Raw genomic sequence first — 22,440 nt, 5'->3', positions numbered from 1 at the left:
AGGACAGAAACTCAAGAATACTGAAAAAATCCTTAGCTGCCATTTATAGATTTTTTTTTCCAAGTTAGTCTACTTTTCCAGCAAATAGGTTGACAATATGCTACTTGAAGTGCCTAGCAAGTTATCATGGCCTAGAGTCAAAGAATCTGTGTCTAACTGTGCCCATCACGTACAGCTGATGGTACCAGGCATGAAGTATAATCATTAAGGAATATCTCACTGGGTAGAGGAAAATTTTCCAGCTATATTTTAAGTCACATATATGATAAAGGACGTTCAGAGAATGTCTTCAGGATCATCTGTTCCATGTAAAGGTGAGTAGTTAAATTAATTTTGAATAGGCAGAAATACACATGTTGGAGGAATTATTTTTTTAAGCCCTGTAAACAGTAGCTATTAAATAACAGAAAACCATGGAGCAGTTTAATTACTAGTAGTTGAGTCACATGACTTGAAATTTGAGACAGTGAATGATAACCAGGTTGCAAGGCCCTTTAGAAAAAACTGTATTTGGATTTTGCTTCACAGTCAATGGTTATCCTTTGTACATGGAATACAATAGTTAATGCGGAGAGGTCAAATGAACAACTTGGTCTAAGATGGCCTCAATGAGGCATCAGCTTCAATACCAGCTTTCAGGCAAATTCGTATATCCAAGTTCCAAGACTTCCAAGTCACGTACTTCCAGTACCATTAGTTACAGGTTTGTGAAAGTTAATGGGGTTCTTCGGTGTAGGATACACATGAATTGCTCTGTGGCTATATCCAACTCCAGGAAGTCCACCTTGGATGGAATGCTATTAATAAAATTTCACTTGACAACACTTTGTTCTCTGGACAAAGGCATACCCATCTCCAAACATGTTCAGCATCAACTGAATATGAACTATGTAGATCTGGAAGTACATAAACAGTCAGAATGTCATTCAGGTCAAACATGTTGTCTTGGGCAGTGGTTTCAAGCAGTATTTTCTGAAGAATTTTACTTAAGGAGGTCCCTTTAGGTATCACCATGGTGATAAAGGAATATAGTTGTGGCAGGCTGCAGACCCCTACTCCTACTTCATAACTTCATCCAGAGCAGCTTCACTTTACTCTGGACTTCCACGTAGCTTTCCTTCAAAGGACTTCATGAGCACAAAGCCTTTGGAAAATCAGTGATAAGGATAAGTTGTTCACAAAATGCTGAAATACAAAAAATAGGTCATGGGAACCAGAATACGGGTAAGCAAACTCAATGCTAAGACTACAAATAGACCTAATTACCTAATGTGGACCATGTTATTGATCGACTAAAAAGGTTGATCATGCTCTAGTGGGTGGCCCCATAAGTATCTAGACAACACAAACTGGGGGTGGATAGGTGGGTGGAGGGGAGGACACAGCATGAAATTCCCCAAGAATTGATAAAAATGATTGATTAAAAAATGACCACGGGGGAACAAGACTTTTGGTTTTAAGTTGTAACAGCACTGGGAATTTGCAAATATTACTTTTGAGAAGTCCAAGGTTAGATGATTTCATTTAAGCAGTAAGATCTGACTGGACCACAACTCTAATTCTATCTCTTCCTTTTCCCTCCTTACTTGAGAAGCAATTTCTTTAAAAGTTACATGACTCTATTGAGAAGTTATTGCTAACTCAACTGACACCAAAGTCAATTCCCCCTCCATTCTCCTATATTTTAGAGGTCCCCGTGACAAAAAAGTAATAATCAAAACGTGTAACACTCAGATGTAACATAATAATTCAAGTAGTTAATGACAAAACATAAAAGGGCAGTTCCAAACAGTGAATTTATTACGGGGTCTCCAAGCCAATCTGCCAGTAATTAAGCACTGGTAATACAGTTCTAATGTTTTCCCATTCTATTAAAAAGAATATTGGAAAAAACCAAAAACCCCTGCAGCAATCTGTTTGAACAATGTATGGTATAGTGGGTTAAACAGCTATATGAAGCTTTACTGCAGATCTTGAAACCCTAATACGCTATATTACCTTGTGTGGGGACATATATTACATATTTTACCACCTCATTGGACAACATGTATATAAATTATATACATATATAAAAGCAAATGGCCCATTCTACCTATTCATTTGGGGATAGACCATAGGTAAGCTTTCTGTGTCCAGGAACATTAATAAAACTTAAAGCAATAACAAAACAAGTGCAGATCTGTAGTCCACTGGTCTATACCTGGGAAGACCATAAAAATGAATAAGGAAATCTAAAAATGTTTGTTTCACATTGCATAGCCTTGTTTTCTAACATTTTTTTTTTTTTTTTTTTTAATTCAAATCACCAACCACCATGGAGACTGCTTGTTCTTATACCTTAGGGACATCATCAAGGGATTCTGGTCTAAATATAGTTATCATGATTAAACTTCAAACATCATGCTAATAGGGCACCATATAAATTGGAAACTTGTACATTTTCAGTCTCCAGGCATTTTAATACTGTGAATAAAGTGAAAGCTAAGATAATGCCAAGGTTAATACTGGACCAGGAAGGACACCTACTGTGTCACATTGGAAATTGCTTAAATTCTTAAAATTCTGTTTCCTCATTTCAAAAAGGGGTGTGACTGTATTGATAACTGACATAAATGTATATGAAAGTGCTTTGAACCTGTAAAATGCTATATAAACAAAGGAGATTACCATATAGGTTCTATCTTGATGTATCAAGAGGTCTTTTCTGGAATCTGGGTTGAAGCCTTGTGAGATGGTTAGGTAAAGGGATTCCTTAGTAGAATTTCTTAAATCGGTGAAAAACTTTGGGTTCAAAGATGATACTATGAGGAATTCAATGTGCCTTGGTTTTGATCCCAGTGGGTCAGAATATCTGCTTTCTTATTCAGTAGACAGCTACAGATTTGAAGTATGAAAAAAAACCAAGAGTCCAGTGACCTTGACAGGATCCTAGGCAGTTCATTCAAACTTCAGTCATTTGAGATTGTGGAGTAGGTTCCAATGCTGTTCTCAGAGATGATGCCATTTTTCAGACAGTGTTGACAATTTAAAAACAAAACAAAACACAAAATCCCCCGGTCCAAGTTTACTATGTGTCTCTGAAGACTTTTAACTGCAGAAATGAACTGTACATTTATGGAATAAACTTGGCCTTTGTTGTGATAAAATAGCTTCAGTTATTTGGCTTGAAGACTCTTGACTGCACTATAAATGGCTGTGCTGAATCTGGGCAGAGTAGAACAGGAGTGGAGGTAAAGGTCACATCATGATGGCTGAATGCTTCTTGGGTCACAGTGGTCCACTGGAATGGTGTCTTCTTCAGTAGTAAGGTGGTAGGAATCACCGTGGACAAAAATCCAGGTACCAGGTCTGCAGGCTGATGGACTAGCAGAAGGTCATCAGAGGTTCCAGGTGAACACTCAGCAATCAGGAGGCACAGGACTAGAAAGGGCAGGGAAAAATAGGTAAGGTAACAAGCATATGGAATTATAAACACAGGAGTCTAATACTGGGGTGGGAGCTGCTGTCAGCATATCAACTGTCTGATGGGTATTCACAAGCCTGTCTTACATGATGATAGGTATTAATTGCTAGAGGCAAAGTCAGCAGAAAAGAAAGGTTGGATAAACAAATGCTGATAGTTCTCTGGCAAAGGTAATTTTCTGACTGTCCTTGGGATCAACAAATAGGGAATGCCTTAAAACTCCTACTCTGGGGCAGCAATTTAATTGTTTTCAGGCTCCTGGGCATTAGGTGATAGGAAAGAAAAGTGGTTTACAACTGGTACAAAAAGAAGTGAGAGTTTAGGTAACACATCAATTTTATCCTTACTTTCTCAGTATTATCCCAAGGCCGTCTTATACTCCTGTCCTTTAAAACTGTCCTAACCTTCACTTTAACAGGCTCTATCTCGACCAAGGCCTTGGTCGGTCAACATGCTTATCTTTAACACTCCCATTTGACTCTCAGTTCCTTTTTGGGTCTATGGTTCCCTAGTTTTCTTTTGAATCTAGAATTAAGAAATAAAACATGAAAGAACATGGCATTTATCTAACGAATTCTTTTTTAATCAAGAATAATGTTAGTTATGTTCCCTGTTTTAAAAAAGGCTTCATTGGACATGGTAGCATGTTTGGGCAAAGGGACATAAAACCAAGGCTTTTTCACTTTCAGCATCTGCTATATGGAAAAAGAACAAATGCATGCAAGTCACTTTTACCAGACTTTGCACATAAAAGATTAAAGTTATGCTAAGGATGTTTTTTCTAATGGTAAGAGGGTCACCATAGGAAGAGAGCATTTTAATTGCAAATGAGGAAATGGCAGAGCTGTGCCAAGTGATGAACCACAGAAGTGCATTTCCAGAGTAAAGGGAGTAAGAACAAGAAAGTGCAGAAATGGAAAGGGCGTTTTGGAAAATGCTAAGTACCGTAGTTCACTTTGGATGAAGTGTTGTCAGTTTGTACTGAGGGTCTGGACAGAAACCCGGGTCTTCAAGTTCCCAGTAACAGTGCTGGTGGCAGTGCTTGGTGACTTGCTGCCTCTTTACTCACAGCAAGATCCACAGGTCCAAACTTGAAAACCACGAACCATCTACCTCCAGAGTTGCTGTCACATCCTGACAAGCTCTTCAGGGTCACAGGTGATTGAAAATCTGGAAACCCGGAATCCACAGTGGCAGCTACACTGAAAAGTGTATCTGCTCCAACTACTGCAAACACTTCGTGAACCTCCAATCCTGGCCATCTGTGTTGTGTCACCGAATTTCAAGCTTTTAAGTTCCAGTTGATTTTTCTTTTTTCTCTTCTCCTTTCTCCAGAGGAAAGCCTTTTAACACCACAGTCTTAAAGAGTCTTTTGAGGTACATCCAGATTTAATTACAAAAGAACTAAGACCAACACATTTTTCTCCAAAACAGTCATTTCTCATGAAGGGAAATCATTTGTCTCTGGCCCTTTGGTAAAGGGAATAGTCAACTTACTTTTTTAGACATTTGAATAAAATATCAGAATTGGTAACCTCTAATCATACAAAATACACTTAAATATGTTTGTGTTCACTTGCTTCGAGAGCTGTACCACTTGATAAGCACCACTCCACAAAACGAAAATGTTTGAAATGCAACTGTTCAAACATCTTTATAGTGTTTGCTGGATAATGGCCTGGAATTTAAGAAAAGCAGCTGACAATTAACAGAGAAATAAACCAAAAACCCGGCATTTTGGCCATTTCAGTCTCACACCTGCAAGCAATTAGAACACAAGGCTGGCCAGGAAAAAGTTAAGCTTCAGATTACTTCCAAATAGACTGATTTTGTGGTTCAGCCAGAGTCCAACAAAACTTTTCAGAGACTGTTAACCTTCAATGAATAATAAGAACCAAACCAAACAAACCAAACCAAAAAATAACCCCAAACATCTTCAAGAATCCAATGCCTGGTTCAGTCTTTTCCAGGGAGCCCACTTGCTAAAAATCCACCTGCACCATTAGCTGGGTTTGGCAGCACCATTTAAAAATAAGCCCGTTCACTATCAACCACGCAAACCAGGGATACAAAATAGGAGCAAACGATGGATGTCTAGTATGGTTGTAGAAAATGGTCAACGAAAGAAAAGTAGTCAGGCACCAGTACAAGCAGCAGAAAAACAATTGCTGGGCCAAAGATTACATTTCTTGATACTACAGAACACATTCACTCCTAATTGTAGCTGCTTTATATTGGGTGCCATTGTACCATATGTATCAGCCACCCTTCAGGCACCCTACGGTGAGAGGAAAGGGCTTAGAATAGAAGCCAAGCAGTGAAATGATGTTACCCGAAATAGCCATTATGCATTAAGAAGCAGCTCACATATACCAGGGACTCAAATGGGGGCTTCAAATTGGTTATGAAGGGTCCCAAATGACATGTAGGCCTCAGTTTCCCCCGGTGGCATGAATTGTTCTAAACTCTGCTGGGTCCTAGCCCCCTTTGAAAACTTGCTATCGATGGATGCGCTCATTCCCCTAGAATGCACTTTCCCACATGCTTCTGCACACAAATTCAAGGAGCCTGCCGATCTCCAACTCCAATAAGAGGTTCCCGGACCTAATTTCAGGGGATGAGCAATTGCTAAGTCTTCTTGCAACTCAAAGAAAAAATACAAACAATAATCATCCTTTATGTAAACTGACGCTTGTGTGAAGCGCTTTCAATCCCATACACACACTGATAGGCAGAGGAGGAAACTGAGGCGCGGACAAATTACAGAGTGACTTGCCTAAGGTCACTCGGCCAGCGGGTGGCTAGGCCCGGAAGCAAACCCAGATCTTCCGACTCCGGAGCTCGAATCCCCACCCCGGAGCTGCCGCCAGAGCTCCCGGACCCCCACTAAGGTGGCATAAGCAGGAAAAGGCAAAGGAGAAAGCCCACCACCAACCATCCTCCAGCTCCCTCCTGTCCCTCCAACTGGGTCCTAGCAGGCCCGGAAGGGTGGCGCCAGGCCTCCAGGCCGGCCCCGGCCACCCCAGCCTCCCCCGCCGCCTCCCCGGGAGCGGGGCGGAGCAGCTGCCCCCCGCCGCCAACCACCCGGACGACTCCTCGTCGAATCGCAAACGCATAGGCCGCCGCCCGAGTTCTCCGTACGAGAAGAAAGACGCGGCGCGAGCGCCAGCGGCCACCGGGCGCGCGCCGCGGCGGCCGGGCCTGCGCCCCAAGAGCTGGATGCCAGAGCAGGAGGAAGAGCCGCCAACCGATCGCTCGATCGACCGCACGCCCGCTCCTTCGCCCTACCAGACCGGGGAGGGGGGGAGGGCGCGCCAGGGCTTCTTCGAGTTAGGGGCCTGACTCCCCGGCGACAAGACAAGATGGCTCCTCCGCTCTGCGCTGCAGCTCCCGTCCCGGCTGCGTCGCTCGGCCCGCCCCCGGTACTGTTTCTTTAAATGGCGGAGAGGGTCAGGAAAAGCAGGAAGAGCGGCGCGCGCTCCCACGTGACGAGGGCGGGCCGGCGCGGGCAAGATCCGGTCACGTGGGCCGGCGTGGCCCGCCAATCGGGAGGCGGGGTCTCAGGGCGGGGGCGGGAAGACTGGCGGCGCGGTGATTGGTCGAAGGCGCGGCGGAGGCCTCGGAGGCGCAGGCCGTCGGGAGTGAGCGAGGGGACTCGCGCTGCGTGCGCTGGCGGAGACAAAGCGGTGTCTGAGGTAGCGGCGCAGGCGGCGGCGGCGGCGGCGGCGGCGGCGAAGTCCTGACCGCTGAATGTCGTGACGCGGGCCCTGTCGTCATCTGTGCAGGCACGGCGTGTCGCGCGCGGGCGGCGGCGGCGGCGGCGGCGGCGGCAGCACATGGTTCCAAGAGCGCGCTGCGGTGGTTGAGTTCCAATTCCGCGGGGAGGGACAAAGGCATCTGCGAGCTGCAGGCAACGCCCGAACGGATCTGGGGGTGCGCTCGCCACTGCCCCCGGTTCTCTCCCCTGCATCTGGGACGAACGCCTCCTCTCTGTCAGGAGCCAGGAGGTGGCCACAAGACCCAGGCCCCGGAAGGCCTGGGGGCCCGAGGCTGTCTTCTGAAGGGAGTGGGGGAAGGGCGCGCCTGAGGGGATTCGGGCAGGGTGTCTTGTGAGGTGTTCGCTGCGGGCCACTGTGAGTGGTTTCACCCGTCACCTGTGGTGATTGTGGCATACTAGCCAGCTGTGTTGGGACGGGGCTTGGGGGAGAGAAATCGCCAGTCAGCACCAAGGACCTTTCTCAGTTGGGACGCGGTGAAGCGGGAAATAGCATCCAGTCCACCGCCCCGGCCACGCCTGTTGGAGGAGCTGGGTGTCTTCGGTGGTGGTGACGACGAAGTCTCCGGTGGGAATGACGGAGGCGGACCGTCAGCTTTCTGACAGAAGTAGATCAATTTCCTGATTCTTTCCAGGAGAAAGAAAAGGACGCGAAGACCACGAAGATGAAGCAAGCAGTAATAAACCGCCAACTTTGAAGACCATTGAGAAGCGTTCGTTTTTTGACACAAGGCAATCGCAGGAAGGAAGCTTGACCCTCACCACTCTTAAGGACTGTAGGTTTAGGGTGTAGTTCTTAACAAAATAGTACATCATAGTCATCAAAATACTTAAATCACTTGCAGTTTCAAATGTCTGACTATTTTGGCTAGATACTAGGGAAATTTTGTTTTATGTGTCACTAAGAAGCCCATATTTACCCCTTACTGGACAGAAAATCTATTCCGTCGTATGTACTTCCCCTGTTAACGGGTAAAGACTGGAGACACTTTGCAGTCATGGCCTTCACCAATTACAGCAGTCTCAACCGAGCTCAACTAACCTTTGAATATCTGCACACAAATTCGTAAGTATCCTGTAGGTGCCACTGAGGTAAACAGTAACTCCTCTTTGATGTTAATATGGAAATACTTACTTCAGAAAATTTTGCTTTTTTATTCCTTGGCATGTGTCATTGGCGTGAGATGTATCACTGGATGTCTTGAGCGCTATTGAAGAACTGAGATCAGTGAAATATATGTTGCTAATCTAGAAGAAAATGATTTTCACTTACTGGATCAAAATTTTCTAAATACAAACTATATGGAGTCAGTGTATTGAGCTGTTTCATCCAAGTATTTAATAGGAATCCAACAAAGGATCACCAAAATGTGGACCATCCAGTATCAACTGTTGCACATCTTTAGTGACAGCCTAGACAACTGGGTTTATAACAAGTGTTTCTAACAACAACAACAACAACAACAACATGATGATGATGACATGTGAATGACCAACTTGGAAGAAGAAAGCTGTTATTTTTGGCTTTATTTGTTTATTTGGCAAATTGGTAGTATATCCGATATAGTTTGTATATGCTAAGCAGGAGTGGAGATTTTTTTTTTTATTATTATTTATTTTATTTATTTATTTTTTTATTTTCGAGACAGGGTTTCTCTGTGTAGCTTTGTGCCTTTCCTGGAACTCGCTTTGGAGACTAGGCTGGCCTCGAACTCACAAAGATCTGCCTGCCTCTGCCTCCTGAGTGCTGGGATTAAAGACATGTGCCACCACCGACCTGCGGAGATTTCTTAAAAGCCCTTGATTTAGGTAGTCTTCCCTTAAAATATGTGAAATCACAGAAGCATGCTGTGTTCATGGTTCTTGAGAAAGTGAAGAGATTAACATTACAATTCAGTATGGAATATTTTAGGGTTTATTATTTATCTATTTTGAAGACAGAGTCTTTGCATAGCCCTGGCTACCCAGAAAGTGACTATATAGATGAGGTTGGCCTGGAACTGAGAGATCGCCTGCCTCTGCCCGCTAAGTGCTAGGATTAAAGGTGCGCTCCACCACACCCAGCTAGTGTCAATTATAACGCCTTCATTAAGTTACCTTTTGGGGGCTAAAAACTAGTCAAAAACATTCACCTGTTATTTTTGAGCTGAAGGTAAGTATTCTTAGAGTACTGGATGAGGAGTTAATGGAGACCTAAATGAATAAATGGTCCAGTTAGTGGAAGAACCCGATGCAGATTAGAGAGCATAGACTTCAGTTATCCCATAATAGTGCAGTTATTTTTTTAGCCTTTTGTAATTCCATAGTACTTTAAAAGATGTTTTCTGAGCCATGTAGTGGTTGTGCATGCCTTTATAGACCCAGCACTTGGGAGGCAGATTCAGGCAGATCTCTGAGTTTCATGCTAGCCTCTAGGGCTACCCAGAGAAAATTGTCTCAAAACAAAGACAACAAAACAAAAAATCCAAAACCCTCAACCAACCAAACAAACAAACTTGAAAAGAAAGTAATTTTTTTTTGCAGTGATTTGTCTAATTCTAAGAGGTTTTATTTTGCATTATTTATGATGTGCTTTTTGTTTGTTTTTTATTGAAGTAGATCAGTTTAGAGATGGTACCATTGAGATTACCTTGGATACAGATTGTGAAACTGGAACCTAGGTCACTAATCAAAAATGCTAGCACAGCTTTTGGCTACACTTTTGGTGTTCTTTATGTTTGAGCTACATATTAAGAACAAGCAAGTGAAGGACACTTATGTTCATGTTCATGGCTGATTGTGTGCTGTAAATGTCAGCACATGTGTCAGGTTTGATTTTTGGACTGACAGGCAAATTTGGAATTACAAATTTTCAGAAACTTGGAAGACCTTTGGAGACTGGCCTTCAAAAATCTGTCTTTTTGTTCCAACATCACCACACACTTTATGCAATAACAGTAGTACCAGCAATTTGTTGCTTAAAATATAGGTTGACAGTTATTCTTGTTTTACATTTGAGAAAACTGAGGCCCTAGGAAATTAAATTGTTTTAAGGCTTTCAGAGAGGCTGCAGAGGCAGATTAAAGGTACCCAGATTTGACTATAAGTGCTTTCTATTTTTAACCATTATGCAATTCTGACTTATCTTGAAGGTTTTGTTTTCTTGTGTGTAAGGCAAAGGACTTAACTTCCCGATTTATAAGTCTTCCATTTTGGTTTATTTTATTAAGCTTCTGAGGATTATGGATTATTTCTTTTTTTTGTTAATATATGCTTTATTAACAATATATAGACAATGCCAAAGCAAAGAAGTAAACTGAGTTACTTGACTACGGCTGATGCTGGAGAATTTTCTGTGGCTTTTATCCATGTTGAATTGGAATTTTGTGCTTGCTTGAACATAGATTGCCGTATCATTTGGAAACCGGAATTTCTTACTTGATCTTTGAAGTGATTCTACTTTGTGTCTAGTCTTACCAGAAGATGAGGATTTTTTTTTTTTTTTTTTTAACTTAGGCTTTTATTGTGTAGCCCAGGGTGGCCTTGATCCTCATGCCTAAGCGTCTTAAGTGCTGGGATTTCTGGTGTGAGCTACCACACTGGGCCCTCAACTTAAGTTTTTTGTTTGTAACTAATTTTAAGTGGTTTTGTTTTTGTTTTGTTTTGATCATTATGACTTGATTGGAAGTTCATTCTAAGAAAAACTAAAAAATTTTTACATGTAATAGTGGAATGTTGACTGGTTCAATAAATCAACTTCAGAGAAGGAAAGATTGATTGGTCTTACGGTACCTTCTTTGTTCTTTGAAATTTTAAAAGTGGCAGATTTCAGATGTTACACCAACAATATTAACCATATTTTGAATTGTGAAATAAACATTTTATTTTCCTTAGTTAGTAGACTTGCAAGCAGAGCCCAGGCTAGAGGGGTAGAAATTTTTGTGGTTTTATTAAAAGCCTGTACTTAGAAATTCACAAACCCTAAATTTGAATGCTTCTTTTCTGTGCCTATGCACAGGGCAGCTTTTTCAAGCCTCAGTTTCTTCATTTGTGTGATGGAGCTAATATGATAGTGTTGATATGCCAAATAACAGTCAAGTGTCTACTATTTTCTTTATACTTTTTGATCTAGACTAAAACCTAATGCAGCCTGCTAATTGGTGGTAGACACTACACACTTTTAAAAATATTTTTGTGTGTATGAGAATATATGCATATGTACCATGTGCATGTTTGATACCCACTGAGGTGAGAAGAGGGCATCAGATTCCCTGGAACTGGAGTTAGGGATGGTTGTGAGCTACTGTGTAGAAATTGGGACCTGAGCCTGAGTCCTCTGCAAGAGCAACATGTGCTCTAAGCCATTGAGCCATCTCCAGTCCCTAAGCAGATACATTCAGAAGTGTATGTTGGCTGGGCAGTGGTGGTGTACACCTTTAATCCCAGCACTTGGGAGGCAGAGCCAGGCGGATCTTTGTGAGTTCGAGGCCAGCCTGGGCCACCGAGTGAGTTCCAGGAAAGGCGCAAAACTACACAGAGAAACCCTGTCTCAAATCCCCCCATCCCCCCCAAAAAAAGAAGTGTATGTTGGAGAGAATAAACAGGTCTTAATTTTTGTGAAAATTAGATTCTATGGTACTTAGTAGTGATGGTTATTCTTGATTTTAACTGCAACAAGCCTGGGAGCAGGCTTGCAAATTCTCATGATAGCCTGAAAAAAGATCTAGTCTCTTTTAATAGTATATGTTGCTTTTTATGGGATTATACAGGTTAGGGTTTTCATATTAAAGGAGTTTTAAGCTCTTTGGTGATTGGTTTTGTGGCTGCTATTCTTGTTATAGTGGTGGTTCCTTTGGCATAAGATCTTTTTTTTGTTGTTTTTAAATTTAAGATGCGTATCTTAAGTCATTTGATTTGTTATACTTTTATGTAATCAGGTGATCCTAATGCTTAAGTATAAGATGACTATTTTTGTCTATTACTCTTGGAACATTCCGTGACTTACCTTTGGCATATAATATTTCTGGGTGTTTTTTTTTTTTTTTCCATATGAGAAATGAATGTACAGGGACCTATTAAGTCAGAGACTTGTGTTTCATATGATTTACAAGCCTGCTGAAATGTACAGTGACCATGTATTTGTGTGTGTATATACATGTAGGTATGTATGTATGCTTGTATGTGCACACACTATTTGAATATAAAATGACCCCACGATTTCTTAGCTTTCTTGAGGTCACAGAGATCCCTGTCTCCCTCTGCCTCCCCAGGGCTAGGATTAAAGGCATGTACCTTTAGCTTTATTTTCTACTAATTATGGCAATTAACTATTGTCAGCATACTCAAAAAACTCAGTAAAGCTTTCATTGCTCTGAGCTTGTGGACAATTTTTTGGTTTAAATTCAGGTTGGCTGAATAGAGAAACCATTTTCTTTACATAACAAGCAAATTGACATGTGATTTTGTTGCTGGAAATGCTGAGCTGTAAAACTTACAGGTCATGTGGTAAAATCACAGTTGAAAGCATCAAAGTTTATAAAAGCCTTGTGTTTTACTGATTAGTTGACTTTGGATGATATGCAAATGATATTTTAGGTATGTGAAGTTGTTTTTTTTGTTTTTTTGTTTTTTTGTTTTTTTTTTGAGATAGGGTCTCTCTATGTAGGCCTGGCTGTCCTGGAACTCTGTATAGACCAGGCTGGCTTCAAACTCACAGAGATCCACCTGCCACTACCTCCCTGAGTGCTGAGATTAAAGGTGTGTGCCGTCTTGCATGAATTGAGAAATATTTTTTAAAATATTTGTTCATTGTATCTGAAATGCTAGCCAGCAAACAAATGTACCTTTTAAAATATTTGGCAAAAAAGGTATCTCATGCATTTTTGTGTTTTTTATGATTTTAAGAAATATTTAGAACAATGATGTCAATACCTATAAGCTCCATCTGTCATTTGAGATTCTGAGTATTTTTTCTGACCTTACCAAGAACACAGAAGGCCCTTTAATGATGTGTGCTACCATACAAAAAAACACTCTTTAGCTATACTTTAATATCTATTAGGTTTCTGAAATACGTATATATAAAATACTGATTATACTACTAGCAACAAGATTTGGGTTTTTTTTTTTCCCCCTTAGATCTTATATGTACAAAGCACATTCTTAAACTTTGCATAGAGTACAGTGAAATTTTAGCTAGAAGTGCTTTGTGCCCCCTCCCCCCACTTTTCCCTCAAGACAGGGTTTCTCTGTAGCTTTGGAGCCTGTCCTAGATCTTGCTCTGTAGACCAGGCTGGCCTCCGAACTCACAGAGATCCACCTGGCTCTGCCTCCCTAGTGCTGGGATTAAAGGTGTTCATCACCACTGCCTGGCTGTGCTTCCCCTTTTAATAGCCCCTTAATAGATTCTAAATGACTGATTTTTCTATATGAAACAATTGGAAGTGCATAGTGCTTTTGAAAATTTTTTTGTTCTTGTGGCAAAGAGTGTTATTGTCCCCATAACCTTTCTTGTCTTTGAGCCCAGGCTAACCTTAAACTTGCTAAATAGCCAAGGATAACCTTGAACTTCTGATTCTCTTGCCTTCACCTGAGTTCTGGCTTATACCACCATACCTAGTTTTATGTCATACATGTTAGTCAGCCTTACCAACGGAGATACATCCCCAGCCTAGAAACAGGGTTTTTTTGTTTTGTTGTTGTTTTTGCTTTTTTTTTTATTATGGATACAGAAGAGGGTGCCAGATCTCATTACAGATGGTTGTGAATCACCATGTGGTTGCTGGGAATTGAACTCAGGACCTCTGGAAGAGCAGTCAGTGTTCTTAACCTCTGAGCCATCTCTCCAGCCCTAGAAACTTTTTTTTTTTTTAAGCCAGAAGAATTTGAGCTTTGTTTTATAAGTGAATTGATACACCCTTCTGATACAAGTTATACTTTTGTTTTTTTTTTTTTTTTTTTTTTTTTTTTTTTGGTTTTTCGAGACAGGGTTTCTCTGTGTAGCTTTGTGCCTTTCCTGGAACTCACTTGGTAGCTCAGGGTGGCCTCAAACTCAGAGAGATCCACCTGGCTCTGCCTCCCGAGTGCTGGGATTAAAGGCGTGTGCCACCACTGCCTGACTTACTTTTGTTCTTAATATAGTATTCTCTTATTACCCTACACTGGGAGCTGATTTTTTTTTCTGATTCATTAACTTATGTATGTTATGTTATGTTATGTTAAGTATGTTCATGGCTGGGAGGCAGAGCAAGGTGTATCTCTGAGTTCAAGGCCAGCCTATTCTACAGAGAGAGATCCAGGACAGGCATCAAAAACTACACAGAGGGGTTGGGGATTTAGCTCAGTGGTAGAGATCTTGCCTACTAAGCACAAGGCCCTGGGTTCGATCCTCAGCTCCAAAACAAACAAACAAACTACACAGAGAAACCTTGTCTTGAAAAACCAAAACAAACAAACAAACAAACAAAACAAACAAATGAAAAAACATATTCGTAGGCCAGGCAGTAGTGGTGGTGGTGCATGTCTTTAATCCCAGCCCTTGGGGGGCAGAGGCATGTAGATCCCTGAGTTCAAGGCCAGTCTAGACAGTCAGGACTACACAGGGAAACCCTGTCTTGAAAAGTCAAAAGAAAACAAACAGAAAACCAACAAAAAATATGTTCATGTTTAAATAAATGAAAATTATTAAAATATAATTGACTTTTGTATTTCTACACACCAGTCTGAATTTTATAGAAAACTAATTTGATGTAATTTTCTGACTTAGTGAGACAGGAAGATGACTGAAAGCTTGAGGACAAATATTAGATTCTCTTTTAAAAAAATAATTTCAGTCTCTGTAGAGACTATCAAAATTTTCCACTTTTCTAATTTTGACTGTATTTCAAGTCATGGTGAGGTATTGGGGTAGTTTTAACTAGCAGTAATTGCATCTCAGATAAACCGTATTGGTTATGATACTACTCAAAGCTGGATTCCCCTCTTAATAATTTTGTCTTGAAGACTATCTAGCTATATAGCCTAGACTTGCCTAAGACTTGTTATTGTCCTCCCTTGGTTATGGAATTATAGTTGTGTGCCATCACGCCTAGCTATAGATTGACTTTTTTGTCATTTTATGTACTAGGGATCTAACCTAGGCCTTGTGCATGCTAGGCAAGTGCTCAGACACCGAGCTATGGCCTCTGCCTCTAGATTGACTGTTTTGTTTGTTTTTTGTTTTTTTGAGACAGGGTTTCTCTGTGTAACAGTTCTGTCTTCTTGAAACTCACTTTGTAGACCAGGCTGGCCTCAAACTCAGAGATCTACCCGCCTCTGCCTCCCAAGTGCTAGGATTAAAGGTGTGCACCACCACTGCCTTGATTGGGACTTGTAATTTACATTGTCTTTAGCAATTCACCTTAATTTTCCAACCTGTCTCTATGTTTCTGTCCGTCTGTCTCTCTCCAGTGAGAATTAAATCTAAGGCCTGTGTATACTAGACAAACACTATGCCACAGACCTATATCCCCAGCCCTCTCCTATACAGTGGTTCTCAACCTTCCTAATGCTGCAGCTCTTTAATACAGTTCCTCATGTTGGGAACTGTAAAATTATTTTTGTTGCTACTTCATAATTGCTACTGTTATGAATCGTAATGTAAATATTTTTGGAGATAGAGGCTTACCAAAGGAGTCATAACCCTTAGGTTGAGAACTACTTCCCTATACAAAAATGGAGTGGAATACACATTATCCAACTGATAGTTTGGCAAATTTAAGGTAATAGTTTTGAAATTTACTAAAAATTTTTTTGATTGTATCTTGTTACATAGCCCAGGCAGGCCTTGAGTTCATCTTACTACCTCTTAAATGATGTCATTATAGGCTCCTGGAATTACAGGCATTGCTACAATAACTGTGAACACTTAAATATTTATAATAAAGAGATGACTTTTTAAGGCAAGGTTTTTTTAGAAGTTTGAGTCTTCCATGTTAAGTACTTAACGTTTGGATTTTAGCCACAAGAATTTGAACTCCATTCCATAAGTGAATTGGTGATTTAAAAAAATGTCTACATCTTGCTGCAGCATTTTTCTTGGTCCCACTGTCTTTGGATTAGCAACAGATATAGTCACTGATCTCATGGGAGAAAATTTCTTCCTAAAATTATAGGAAAAGATAGTTTTACGTATTAAAAGTTTATAGTAAAAATAAAACTGAAGAGTAACTTTGAGGACAATCAGTTTTCTTGGAGAATTCAGTTAGGAGGTTTTATAAACAAATGGTTTACACTTTGTTTAAAACAATATGATAAGGGTTGGGGATTTAGCTCAGTGGTAGAGTGCTTGCCTAGCAAGTGCAAGGCCCTGGGTTCGATCCTCAGCTTAAAAAAAAAAAAAAGAAAAGAAAAGAAAAAGAAAACAATATGATAAGGGGTCAGAGATCTTAAATGCTAGGTATTGGTGTTATATTTCAATCTAAATGTTTAGGAAATGTCATTTTGATTATTGACTAAAACTGAAAAGGCAAGAATAATTTATGAAAGTTGATTATAGTTTGTGTCTGTAACTTTGTATTTCATTTAAAAGTCAAGCTGATTTTCTGGATGGTTCTATATGGAATCTTTATATTTAATGAAGACTGTTATAGGAAATTGTACAAATTAAGAAAATATAAATTGAGCATACCTTTTAGCATCTTGCAATATAAAAATCTCTGTGTGATCTGTACCAGTGAAAAGAGGAAGCTTAGGCTTTTGTGCAGCTTATAAACAAAATTACTTATTTTCAAAAAGAGATATTATAGATAATTTTAACTTTCTTAGATGTTGGCTAAAACCAGGTCTTTGTCTATTATTAAATTGAATTCTCCTGCAAGGATAACAATTGGTATGGTTTTGTGGGTTTCCAGAGAAAATTAACTTTCTAAGTAGACGTTTCAGTGGTTATCTCCTGGAAGCTACTGAAAGTTTGGGTTTTGTGAACATACCTGTCATTATTGAGAACTCAAGATATTTACTTGTTAAAATGTATGTTTACAATTCCTCTTGTGTAGAAGCTGACAGCTGGTTAAATCAATGAAAAGATAAAATATAGGCATTTCTTTTCTAGGCAGACTTATCGCTACTTTTAATATTACATGTAGAAATTTAAAGATTCTTTAAGGTGAGTTTTTCAATTAGAAATAGGAAGAATAAATGTTTTTGAGTAAATGGCAGGACTTGAGTTGAGGGGAATTAGCTCTAGAAAGGCTTGTGTTCTGGAGAAGTTTACATTTAGTAGTTACATCAGTAATGTACATGAAGATTTTAGATTTTTTTCCTAAGCCTTTTAAATATTTATAACCTAAAGACTCATAATTCAGTTCATACTTCTTTTGTTGACTCTTAAAATTTATTATTTCAGAACCACTCATGAATTCTTGTTTGGTGCTCTTGCTGAACTGGTTGATAATGCAAGGTATGTAGTCTTCCAGCCTATAATTGCTTGGAGTGGGATTTTATGGATCATCATCACCTTTGCTCTCTGATGACTTGAGAGAAAGATGCTTTGTTGTATTTGTTGAAACTCCTAAGAGACTTGTTAGCAAGAATATTTTTATTATCACAGTAATTGGCACTTTTCTTGATTACCTTAAATTCTTTCATTGCTCTTTGTATTCCAACCTAAAAATAGGAAACTTAACCACTTTCAAACCACCTTCCCTTGTGTATCAGAGCATGATAATTATGAAAAGTAGAGAATTAAGATAGGAACTTAAGAGTCAAACTAATGGGATATATAGCTTATAGTATTAATTTGTGCTGCCAAGGCACTGTACCACTGAATGTCTTTAAAACTAGGTCAGACTTTTGCACCTTCTCCCAAATACATGTTTTATTGCAAGTGAATACTCTTTTATCAGTATCTTCCAGTGTGGGTTTTTTGTTTATTTTTTTAAATATATTTTAAACTATCTTTTAAGTTTTTTTTTTTTTTTTTTTTTTTTTTTTTTTTTTTTTTTTTTGCCAGAGCTGAGGATCGAACCCAGGGCCTTGTGCTTGCTAGGCAAGCACTCTATCTACCACTGAGCTAAATCCACAACCCCTATTTGTTTATTTTATTAGTGTCCTGTGAGAGTGTTGGATCTCCTGGAACCAGAGAGTTACAGACAGTTGTGAGCTACTGTGTGGGTGCTGAGAATTGAACCCATGTCCTGGAAGAGCAGCCAGTGAGTGTTCTTACCCGCTGAGCCATCTCTCCAGGCCCCTGTTTGTTATTTTGAGACAGAACCTCACTGTATAATTCTGACTGGCCTGGTATTCACTGGCTGAAGTTAAATATACAGAGATCTGCTGACCTCTGCCTCTCATGTGCTGTGTGCTATGTGCCGTTATGCTTGGTCTAGTATCTTCCATTGTTAGCAGCAGTGTTTAGAAGGAATCATGTCTCAACACTCTCATGTTGTGTTCTTAGTGCTGGAAGATACATATTCCTGTGTAGGACCAAGTAAAAGTTTGGGTTTGTTTACAAAGATTCAGTTTATACTTACATTAAGAATTTTTGGTTTTTCGAGACAGGGTTTCTCTAGTTTTGGTTCCTGTCCTAGATCTTGCTCTGTAGACCAGGCTGGCCTCGAACTCACAGAGATCCACCTGCCTCTGCCTCCCGAGTGCTGGGATTAAAGGCTTGCATCACCACTGCCTGGCATAAAATTATTTTTAAAATCACTGCTTATTAATTTAGTGTGACCACAATGTGCTACAATGGCACATAATTTTTTGAGATAGGGTCTCATGTAGCCCAGACTGGTTTCAAACTTCTTGGGTAGTTAAGGTTGATCTTAAACTCCTGATTCTTTTTCATAGCTTGAACAATTCAAAATAATATTCATTGCATTTAAAATACTATGCATTTTGCTGATTAATACTTCATGTTCTAATTTGTATCTCAGATTGTTTTCCCTTTAATTTTGCAGAGATGCTGATGCCACCAGAATAGATATTTATGCTGGTAAGCCAGACTTTAGACCTTCTATTGCTTAAGAAGTGAATGGGAAATAACTGGTATCTGGAGCCTGGAGATGGCAGCATTTCTTCATGTTATTGGTAGAAATGGGGCAGCTCTGATCACATATGTCTTAGAACCCAGGAGCTTTAAGACGGTGGTGAACAGAGTAGTGGGAAGTAAAATGACCCAGTATTAGTCATCTTTCTGGAAGGCAAGATCTTCTTGGAATTAGTCCTTCACTACACCTGATAGCAGAGGTTCTACCCTGGAAAGTTGATCAAAATAGCTGGTAATTTAAAGAGATGTTGAGACCATGTGTTAGTCAGGGTTGTCTAGAGTAACAACTTTTGGAATGGATCTCTCAGTTTATTGGAGTGACTTAACAGGCTTTAGTCAAGCTAATGTAACAATGGCTAGCTGTGAATGGAATGTCCAAGAATCCAGTAGTTGCTCAGTCCACAAGGCTGAATATCTCATCTAGTCTTCAGTACATGCTAGAATCCCAACGAGGTATGCTGCAATGCCAGTTAAGGAATGAATGTGCTAGCAAGGCGGGGGCAAGTCAGGCAAAGAGCAAAAGCGTCCATCTTCCATGTCCTTATATAGGCTTCCAGCAGAAAGTGTGGCACAGATTATGGGTGTATCTTCCTGCCTCGAGATCCAGATCAAGGCATGTGTCGTCTTCCTTAAAGGTCCAGACAAGAAGTGAATCCACCCACTTCAAACCATGCAGAAAATCTCTTCTTAGGTGTACCCTCCATTTCTGGATTCCAGTTACTTCCAGATGTAGTCAAATTGACAACCAAGAATAGCCATCATAGTCCACCCTTTGTTAACTTGACATACATCATATCTCTTTATGTTGTCATTAGTTTAAATGAAAATAATAACCAGGTCATAATAATGCCTAAATATTATATAATTATCCCACATATAATTGGAAACACATATATTTAACCAGATCATAATTATGCCTAACATAACTATCCCTTGTATAACCGGAAACGCATTATAAATTTAGAATAGGTGGCAATGTCCCTTGGGGGACATTCTTTTAGTATCTCAAATATGATAACCATTGGTATTCTCTTAATTGATGTTACATCACATGATAAGAAAATTGAAAGAAAATGCAGATATCTGTACAAACCTTTTTTTTTTTCCTTTTCGATTTTTCAAGACAGGATTTCTCTGTGTAGCTTTGTGCCTTTCCTGGAATTCACTCTGTATAGGCTGGCCTTGAACTCACAGAGATACACCTGCCTCTGCATCCCCAGTGCTGGGATTAAAGGCGTGTGCCACTACCGCCTGGCACAAACACATTCTTAACAAAATACAATACTCATGACAACTATAATCCTTGTTTCTGTTACTGGTCACATGGCCTTAGCTGGTATTTATAACTCTCCTCCTCTACTTCCCATCCTGTATTTCCTTTATTTTTGGCAAGCACCTCAGCAGGTCTTGGTTCTTTTCCTGGAGGAGGAAACACAGGAAAGGCAAATCTATAACTAGAAGTATCTACTCCAGTAAGGACAAAGTGTTTCCTCTTTGCATGGAGGAAATTGTCCAGTGTAGTCAACCTGCCACCAGGTCACTGTCTGGTCATCCTGGGGAATGGTTCTATATCAGTGTTTGTCTTGATGAGTTGCAGTCCATGTTGAGCCCATACATAACCCCTATCTCTGCCACCATGGCCACTTTGTTCATGGGTCCCATTGCTCATTGGTAGACAAGGCTAGGGAAAGAGGCTGACCGTCCACAGGATGGGCCATCCTATCTACTTGATTATTGAGCTTCTCAGCAGAAGTCACTTTTTGATGAGTGTGTACATAGGACACAAGTATCTTTGCATTCTTTTCTCATTTGGAGAGATCTATCCACATAATTCTTCCCAGATGTCTTTCTCACCAGTTTTCCAATCATGTTCTTTCCAAGTCCCTGACCATTTAGGCAATCTATTGGCTTCAAGCCCATGCATCAGTAAACAATTGTACATCTGGCCATTTCTCCTTCAGAGAAAGTCACTGCTTGTTTAGCAGACAATGAAGGGTATAATTTTCTCAGTCAACAGTGAAAAAGGCAATATTTCAAGGGGTGACATTGAGGGTACTACTTCCTCAGGTGAGAAAAACCCTTGAGAATCTGAGAATTCAAAGTTTTCAGCTTCAATAGGTTTCTCCCACACATTCCTACCCCAAGTTACAGGATCCCATTCTTTACCAACTAATGCCCTTATTTTAACCAGATACCATCTGAGGCTGGGACTTGAAATTTCTCTGTAATTCAGCCAGCCTTATATGAGGACTTCGGTTTGATTTTTCTGCAACTTGAGCTCTGTGGCTGCTGGAGAGAAGATTCTCTTTTAGGGCACATTTAGAAACTTTTAGACTGCGAATCTGGAGCTTGTCAGTTTTATCACTAAGTTCTTTGTTGTCCTTCACCATATTTTGAGATGCTAGAAGTTGGTTGATTTTTTATCACAGAGTTCATCCCTATATGTCAGCTTATCCAGAGATAAATTGAGCAACCAACCAGCATGATCATTTTCCTTATTTTTTCCTCAAACTGTCTAAAGTTTTACATACAGGGTCACCAAATCTGTTCCCACTCACAGTTGCTCAATTTGGATAATCCAGTGTATTTATCTCACTATATGGTATTCTTTGAACTTCCAGAAGAGAGGATAACTGAAGAGGCTTCAGTAACTGTAGGTGTTGGCAAATTGAAAAGCCTGTTACAGATGAATGCTTAAAAGATTCATCCTTATACTTCTGCTGTTCTAAGTCAGTTTTGGTACTAAAATTTGTATTAGTTTTCTAGAGTAACAGAACTTACAGAATGAATCTCTATACATAGAAAGGGAATTTATTAGAATGATTTACAGGCTTCAGTCCAGTTAATCCAACAATGGCTGAGTCTATGAATGGAATGTCTAAGGATCCAGTAGTTGTTAAGTCCACAGGGCTGGATGTCTCAGCTGGTCTTCTGTATATGCTGGAATCCCAAAGAGGTAGGCTGAATGGATGTGTTGGCAAGGCGGGGGTAAGCAAGCAAAGAGCAAAATCTTCCATCTTCCATGTCCTTAGGCTTCCAGTAGAAGGTGTGGCCCAGATTAAAGGTGTGTCTTACTGCCTTAAGACCCAGATCAAGGCATGAGTCTTCTTTCCTCAAAGGCCCAGATAAGAAACCTTCTTCAAACCAAGCAGAAAATCCCTCACAGGTCTGCCCTCTATTTCTGGATTCCAATTAATT

At 40.2% G+C, this 22,440-nt stretch overlaps 1 protein-coding gene across 1 annotated transcript in view; it reads left to right on the top strand.

Annotated features, from left to right (window-relative positions):
- Positions 1 to 7,109: 7,109 nt before the first annotated feature.
- Positions 7,110 to 22,440, top strand: part of Morc2 (MORC family CW-type zinc finger 2) — a 41,339-nt gene continuing 26,008 nt past the window's right edge. The window contains exons 1-3 of the mRNA XM_036201576.1: positions 7,110 to 8,304; positions 17,602 to 17,655; positions 19,154 to 19,188. Coding sequence (XP_036057469.1) covers positions 8,237 to 8,304; positions 17,602 to 17,655; positions 19,154 to 19,188 — 157 coding nt within the window. The 5' untranslated portion in view covers positions 7,110 to 8,236. The remainder of the gene's footprint in view (positions 8,305 to 17,601; positions 17,656 to 19,153; positions 19,189 to 22,440) is intronic.

Source organism: Onychomys torridus, chromosome 10 (genome assembly GCF_903995425.1).
Source record: "Onychomys torridus chromosome 10, mOncTor1.1, whole genome shotgun sequence".
In the NCBI taxonomy this organism is placed as follows: domain Eukaryota; kingdom Metazoa; phylum Chordata; class Mammalia; order Rodentia; family Cricetidae; genus Onychomys; species Onychomys torridus.
The sequence above is the reverse complement of the archived record's forward strand: the minus strand, read 5'-3'. Positions and strand labels throughout refer to the sequence as shown.